The sequence below is a fragment of the Octodon degus genome, unplaced genomic scaffold, assembly GCF_000260255.1.
Source record: "Octodon degus isolate 3935 unplaced genomic scaffold, OctDeg1.0 scaffold00011, whole genome shotgun sequence".
Lineage (NCBI taxonomy): Eukaryota > Metazoa > Chordata > Mammalia > Rodentia > Octodontidae > Octodon > Octodon degus.
In genome coordinates, this window is record NW_004524587.1 from 5295491 (window position 1) to 5303972 (window position 8482).

The 8482-nt window shown below is 37.5% G+C and overlaps 1 protein-coding gene across 5 annotated transcripts in view; it reads right to left on the reverse strand.

Annotated features, from left to right (window-relative positions):
- Positions 1-2840: 2840 nt before the first annotated feature.
- Cntnap4 (contactin associated protein like 4) overlaps positions 2841-8482 on the reverse strand; it is a 236333-nt gene continuing 230691 nt past the window's right edge. For 4 of the 5 annotated variants that reach the window (XM_023709353.1, XM_023709356.1, XM_023709355.1 and 1 more), the window contains 3 exons: positions 7697-7915; positions 7320-7391; positions 2841-3034 (listed from right to left, as the gene is read on the reverse strand). In XM_023709353.1, the coding sequence (XP_023565121.1) occupies positions 2841-3034; positions 7320-7391; positions 7697-7915 (485 nt within the window). The remainder of the gene's footprint in view (positions 3035-7319; positions 7392-7696; positions 7916-8482) is intronic. The other variant, XM_023709354.1, reaches the window with a different exon arrangement.

The following is an 8482-nucleotide window of genomic DNA, read 5'->3' on the forward strand; positions in this document are numbered from 1 at the left end:
TTTGAATGGTCTAACTCCTATAAAATTAAAATGTCGTTTCCACCAGTCACCCCCACCTCACGTAGGTACACCTTCAGTGTCACATTAACTGCATTCTATTTACATAGTGTACATCTTAATTTAATGAGACTTTGGCAGTCTAGTCTCCTTACAATGAGAATGCTAATTATACATCATCTTCATTCCTTCTTTTGAAATCACAAAAAGCTTTTTCTTTTCAGTTTTAAAATATAGAAAGTCCCAACATACTTTCCTATGACATTTGTGTATTTACACTGTATTCACTGGCCAAGATCACTACAGAACAAATGAAAAGAAAAAGACATCATGTAATTTAAATACATAGTAACCTTGCCACAAACAATTGCTGATGGCCATGTCATTGTTCTCTGGCAAAACTTTAAATCTACTGTAACTTGACTTTGCTCATTACAATCAGCAAACATTTTTCTATTTTTCTTTCATGTTTTTGGTCCATTTAGAAGGAAAACTATATAACAGTAGCATTTTAAAATGGGTCACAATAATCACTGAATCTTTCAAAAAGATTAAACACACATAGGTACAGGCATGTGCCCACACATGCATGAGTGCACACACACACACACACACGCACGCACGCACGCACGCACACATGCACGCACCACTAAAGAAAATATGTATCTATACACCTTTTCACTATTGTAAGGAAAAGAAATCTATGATAATTCCCTCATGTTAAGCTTTTATACAACAGCTCTTAAAATATATTTTGCATTTCATTTCAAAAATGCATTTTATTAAGAAAAAAGAGAGGAGTCCATTACAAATCAGCAAATCAAAACCATGGTCTATAACATTTCAATGCATTTTGTTATCAAAATGCGGCAGCCTCCAGCAATGCAAAGCACAGAGGACTGCACAGTGTCACCATCTGCAGACCTTCTACATTCTAGCTACCGAGCAGGTTAACACTGCCACTAAATGAAAGAAGCACTTGGAAAAGATTCAGAGCTGCAATGATGGTTGCATTCATCTTTACATTGAACAAGCACTACCATTTCTATGTTAAATCTTTCCCTTGTCACCTCAGGTCTTCCAATTTAAAGAAAATCTATGTCATTTACCAACACTGTCCCTTCATGAACTGCTATGCTCATTCAGGTCCTCCCAAATTAGTCAGGCATTACAGAAACATCAATACGGGATACAACGCTATGAGGAAAGAAAAAACAGAAAAGTTTTGTAAGTGCTAACAAGGAAAGTGTACGAAAGAAGAGGATAGGAATGGTGAATGTACATATTTCCAATTTGTCTAGTATATACAACGAAAGAATCTAATTTTTCTTGGGAGGCACTTGGAGGTGTCAGCATGAACAGCAAAGTGCCTTTGGTCATTTAATTGTTTCATGGAATAGACAATAGATTGTTCCAACCAAGTCTCTTGTATCCATGGCTTCAGAATTAATTATTGTAACCGTTCTATAGGGTTATTGATAACTCCTCAATCTCCCAGTGTATTTATACACTCTAATCAGAATGCATTAGTTAGTGGATTTCATTGATTGTTTGTACTCTCTGAAAAATTAACTCCATCATCCTAGAAGACAAGTGACTCAAAGGAGAGATTTAGTATAGGCTATATCATATGCTATCTTCTCTAACAATGAATGTCCTTTAATTAGCTACTGACTGTACAGGAAAAAAGGGGCATGGTTGTAGCTATATTTCAAGAAGTATATATTGGAAGTTCATGCCTGAAAGGATCATACATTAGAATTTTTAGCATTGGAAACAGCTCTATAGTTCAATTTATTACCTTTTTTCTAATATATAAGAAGATGCTACATGAAATATAGTTATGGGATTTCAAAGTAGAGCTGATGATAAACTGTAGAGAAACAGAAATATACATCTACAAAAAAAACTGACATAAGGTTTGGGGAAAATATTCTCAGAAGTATATTTCATTCGAGGTATTACAGTTGTAATTAAAAAATAATTTTTGCTGTGTTAAGAATTGCTTTTTCTGTATAATCAACACATTTAATTGAAAACATTTTACAGTCTTTGGGTAATTGGAATTACTCAGGGTCTTAATTACTGTCACCATCCAACAATGATAACAAATAAAATAGAAAGCTTTTAAAGGTGAGACATCACGTATGGACAACCACTGCACTTTGAGGCTTTTTACAAATGAATTGTATGTTCAGAGCTAAAATCAGACACTCAAAACCAAATGAATCCGAAATCATTAAGAAGAGTCAAATAGAAAAAGAGCAATACAAACAAGCCAAAGACAACAAAACATTTTTTCCAGACTACTGATGTATTGAATGGAATACAGAGAAAGGCAAAGGGGCTTTATGTACTTGGGCCCCTGAAGATGCAAACACCAGCCAAATAGGATCTTAGAAGCATTTCCAGGTGTGTGTGCAACACCAGGGGAAGACGATAGCAAACGCAGCATATGTTCTCAAACAAAGCAAGGTCATTATAGTCCAATTTTGACTTTTTACCTCTAACAAAACTTACATATTTCACAGTTAAAATACCGGGACTACAGTTTGCACATTTAAAAACTGTAGTCACTAAGCAAGTTAAACTGGTTTTGGGATCATATTGGAACAGCTGGAAATTAACAGCAATATCTAATTCCTTGTGACACAGAATGACTGCCATGAGAAGTATGTCACTCGATGAGACCTCCTGGAGTCATCCAAGCTTGGACAGGGCAAGGGAGCAGTGGTGCACATCCATCGCCGGCATACTCAGCCGAAGAGCAGTCCTTGTCCATCACAAAGCCCCTGGCTACTGAAACAAACTGTCATCAGTCTAAGTCAGATCGCAGCTGCCGATCAGAAGAAGTACTCTTTCTGATTTTCATTCACTGCATTTTGTATATTAAGCTCGCTTTTCAAAACGGCTTCAGCGCTGTCTACATTCTCTGACCTTTTTGCCTCATTTCTTTTGTATAACCTTTTCTGCTGATAAATGCGAACAGCTATGGCAGTGGTGCAGAGCAAGATAAAGATCACAACAGCTATCAAACCTAGAGAGAGGGCAGAAAAGAAATACGAAGTCAGAGTTCTGAGCAGAACAGAGCTGTGTCAACCTCATTGCTTACTAAGTCCTAAGATAATTGTTTTCCACTCAAAGCAAGCGTTTGCTAACACATGAGCTGGACAGGTTAAAACTTTAGGTATTTCTTATTCAAACAGTATTACAATATGTTGAGATTACTTTTGACTGCTATATATTCACCTCTGTTTAATCTGAATGCACATTGTCGAGGACCTACTTTGCATATTTATATCTCACACGATGTATTACCTACCAAATTCTAAGACAAGGTGGTTACTTCATATTAAGATGTAGAGAAGACTTAATTATCTTGAAATCATTGAGGAGTAGTAAAATAGCAAAAGGTTTAATGCTTTTTAAAAGACTTATATGTGTTTTTATGATTAAACACATAAAAGTTTTATAAAGTTTATTTTTATTAATTTGTTATGGTATTGAATATCAAAGTATGTCAGGTATAAGAACAAACATTCCTTCAAAAAAAAAAGAACAAACATTTCTAGCAAAACACAGATATAGATGTATAAATGTACTTAAGTTATATCTATATGAGAAATATTGAGTTTTTGAAATTTCATGTTTCAAAAAATATGATTTTTCAGTACTAAAATTCTCAGTCATGACTTCAGTAGTCAACCTTGCATTACATTAGGTCTGTTGTCCTCACAATGTGATCTGACCCAGGACCACTGGGGAAAGATCCCAAGGGGAAACACTCATTGCATAATCATTCTAAAGTGGCTTTTTCACTGTGCTGAAATTTCTGCTGATTATGGAAAATAAAGCAGGTAAAATTCCCAGTCCTTAGTACAATATAGGACAAGGACACCAAGCTGAAATCATGGTCCTTCGATTTGTGAAGCTGAGGACATTGCGCTAGGAGGCAAAATCCACATCATCATTTGAGGAAGTCCTTCATGCAGCAATAAGAACTTCTCATTTTAGTAAACCTTGACCCTTGATGGTAAGTCTTTTGAATGTTTGGTGCGTTGAAATGGGAAACACACACGAAGTACACGTGGCATGATCTGAAGGGTGAGGTGTGTCCCCAGGAGGAACACTGTGTGAACATTGGAGTTACGAATTGAATCAGCTCATTCATGCCTCATGTAACACCATTTTTATTTGAAAGAAAAATTATCAGGCACACTCTGATTCGGATGTGGGCATTTCATGGGCACATAATCTAAAACGTAAAATAAATCAAGTCTGTCACTTCAAGAACACTAATAGTATACGATACTCATCATCAAAACCAAGCTTTCAAATGAAAAATACAATTTGCCAAACTATTGTGTCAACTAGAGTTGAAGAATTTCCTCATACTTAAACACTTTTCATATGAAAATCTTTGAACTTGTTTGCTGCATATATGTGATTTATCTGTTTTAATTTCAGCTCAATTTTGACAGTATGTATATGTCCAAGAAGAACTTTGATCTCACCTGTTATTAAAAAATACAAGTAGAACTATTCTATATACAATACGGCCATTCCTATACTCTGTAATGTTACATTCAAAGCAGTATGTGAATGTGCTTTGTTTTTTGTTTTTGTTTTTAAGGAAGGGTCTACAGAGCGTTCAGGTCTCAGTACTAGATTGCAATCATAGTGATCTGCCTGTTTACAGTCTCCCAAGAGCTGGGATTACAGGCACATGCCACCACGCCCAGTCTCAATTGCTGTCTTAGTGCACCCTGGAGTTGAGGCTGCACAGCAGGCCCAGGGATCGAAACCCTGGCCCCTGCACCTGCTTGCAGGCGCTTTATTCTACTAGCTATTTGGCTGGCCCTTGTGAATGTGTTCTGATGAGGAAATTACATAATTTTCTCTCTGTCTAAATCTGTCTGTCTCTGTCTGAGTGTGCTGGCCAGAAATGCTGTCCCTCTGGGTCACCATCTTCAAATGCCTCATTACACCAATTCTCCCATCTTATACTTCTTATTTTGTTTCTAAGGACAAAAGTTATCCAAAAGGTAGAATGGGCGTGGAGGAATTCAGTGGTCTGGAACATGCTTACATGAATTAGCAGTGGTTAAATAGAAGGTATAATTTATGAGTAATTGGACAGTGGGTGAGCATGGTATCACCATGCTACCAGATAGAGTGGTACACTGGAGGACAATGTGCTGTGACTTAGTAGATAAACTGCACATGACCCTGATGAGGCTTTCTGAGCTCAGCTGGCTGTTGTCAGCTGCTCCACTTCTTGGCTCTGTCTCAGTAGAGATGGAAACTACATAGTGCTGGATCCGTGGTCCCTGGTGAACACCTTTGGCATAAACCTTCCATACTGTCTATCTCTGCCCTATGCATTTGATTTAAGTAAGATTTTCATGGGTGAACTGTAACTTATTTTTGTTTTTGAATAACATCAGAATGATGTTCCAACACATTTGCTCCTTAACTCTGTAAATTTTGGAAGTGAACTTTGCCCAAAACAATAGTGTAAGAATTTAATATTTTGTCGTGATGTTGGACCGACTATACAGTGCTCCATATTTATACCTATCTTGGTATCCATTTCTACCTCTATCTGTACAAAGAGAATACATGGTAAAAGCACTATCATGTGACATTTTTATTTGACAAGAATCCTAACTTAAAATGTTGAGCACATTGTAAATTCTATAGCTCTATAAGAGATTTTTACTGTATACTATTTTTCCAATATTTCTAACTGACTATCATTCTTCACTAAAGTGCAGATTATAGTAACTATTATTTATGAAAGGTAGCTTTTTTTGCTTGCCAGGTGATTAATTGAAATTCTATTTTATGTGTCTTTGGTTTGCACACCATGGATTTGAGAACAACTAAAGGAACAGGAGTAACAATTGTGATGCTTAATCTCAATTGTCAATTTGACTGGATTGAGAAACACCTAGGAAATCAGAAAAGACTGAGTCTGATCGTTTCTGCAGATGATCAGCACGTGGGACAGCAAGCTGGTGGGGGAAGCTGCCCTGAGTGTGGAAGAAGCCATGGGGACCGCGCTCCTGTCACCATTCAGAAGAGGGGGACCCAGAATGGAACGAAAGGAAAAGAAGGACAAGACGTGCTAGCACAGTCCCCATAGTGAGTTTTCTCTCTCTCCTTCCTGGTCGCCATGAAATGAGTAGCTTCCCTCTGCCAAAGCCTTCCGCCACGACGGCTTGCCTTCCCCGGGCCTGCACCTGAAGGAGCCAGCTAACAGTGCACCAAAATCTCCAAAACCGTGGGCTAAGGTGCAGTGTAGCTTCCTTCCTCTAGGTTGTGAGTCTGACATGTTTTGTCAAAGTGACAAAAAAAGCTAACAAATGTAGTGATGGCCACAGAGATTTGACAAGTAACATTCACTGTTGGAATAAAATATTAACTACTTGAAGAAAATCTACATCAGGGTGAATAGAGATGCATAAGACACACTGAAAAACAGAATCAAATGCACCAAGTAGATAGCCCAGCAGAGTTGCACAAGTACACGAATAACCACATTATCTGGCAAGGTATTAGAATTATTATTTGCTTTTTATTTTGTCCATATCATATTCAGACGGTGTAAAAAGGCTAAACCACTTAGCATTTCAATAATTTGATTAATAACATTCTTAAGAGCATTAATCAGGAAGAGAAAAGTTTTATTTCTAGAAATGGTTTTGAATAAATTATATCTCAAAGTATATGCTGTCACATTACTAGAGAGATATACTTTGAAAGTTTTTATGTTAACTCTGCAATTTAAAATTACTGCTAACCACTTTTAGCTCATTAACCTAATATTTGATAAAAATACAATTGAAAGTATTTGAATATTATGCCGAAAATGCCCAGTTTAATAAGCATTAAGGCACACAAATATATGCTTCTCACGTTAATATTATTTCTACATTTCACATGAGTCCTTGCTGAAGCAGTCGGATGTCCAAACCAAAAGAAATTAAAAATGACATTTTCTCAAATATATTCAGAATTCCATAGGGCTTGCAATTGGGCAATTCAGGTCAAATTAATATTCATTATTACAGTTTTGCAATTATGCCTTGAGTATGATATTTCAGTGAAATTGGAAATTATTTATACTGAAGATTTCCAATGCCAAGAATTCAAGACGATTCTGTAAGACAGTCTCATGGAAACTATCCTCATAACCCAGTACTTGGCACTTGCGATATGAATAGATGCTTCATAAATATTTATATTAAACTAAATATCGCAGTTACTAGCAACGATAACAAGGAACCAAAGATGAACTCGTCCACCCATTTTATTACCTCCAATTACTGCTGAGTCACTTTTGATTATGTTAGTGAGGGGCTCCTTGTCATCCATCGTCCCAGAATGATCTGCAATGAAATCCCAAAAAGGGACAGAAATGATAGAGTTAGCAAAAGGAAGAAATTTGCAAAAATTCATAAATGCTTTAAGCTGAAACAGAATGCTGGAAGCAAACATGAGATCTTTACCATTTTCAAATCAAACAATGAATAAGAAGTTAAAACTGGAAAAAAAAAAAACACAAGAGACTTCAAGTTTAAACAGAACAACTTTAAGAAATCATCTTGAGAATTCAGCATAGTAACAAGGTAGCAAGCTTCCCAATCTAATGGCAAGGTGAGTGTGGATGGGAAGAGGAAAAGGTTTAAATCACCTGCAAATGAGTGTGTCCTTTCCCTTGATGTGGCATCAGTGCCAGCAGGTGCCACACAGCTGGATTCGATCACATGCCCCGTGACAGCGACAGGGGCTGGGTGGCTGGGGCGAAGGGCCGCCTTCAGAGGGGCCACGTGGCTGAGCTGCACCGCAGAAAGGCAGCCCGTGAAGCCCTGCACTCCAGCCAGTGCAGTGTCTTGGTCCACATGGCTGTGTTCTGCAAAACCCAAGAAACATCACAATACTAGCCAGGGTGAAAAGCACACAGAGCCCATGACACACACTGTCACTAGTCCAAGTCTGTTGATGCAATAGCAATAAATGCGCAACTAATAAACATCCTCCCATCTTTGTTTAAAAAAAATGAAATTTAAGGCTTTCCATGAGTCCTGAGATCTCCTAGGTTACAGAAAACCATTTGTAAGGGTGGTTAATTAAGAGTGATACAGAGATATCTCTGTAAATGATTAAAGCCTCAATAAGAATGGGTCAGGCTATGAAGCAATAAAGGTCATTATATCTTAAATTTTAAAACATCATTAAAATGCATTTATGATGAGCTTGTAGTCAATATCATGAGGTGTGTGTCCTGGATTTAGGAGTGAGTTCTGATAAGTTTCCAAGACTTAACCTATGAAAATAAAGAGGCTAGAGGTAAAATTGATCCTGCAGGGTTCCCTTAACAATTGTCTAATCTCAAGATTTGGTCCAGAGCGCAGGCCCTGCGAGTGAGTGAGACAACCCAGGCGGCGGGATCCTGAACAGACCCAGAGCGCAGGCCCGG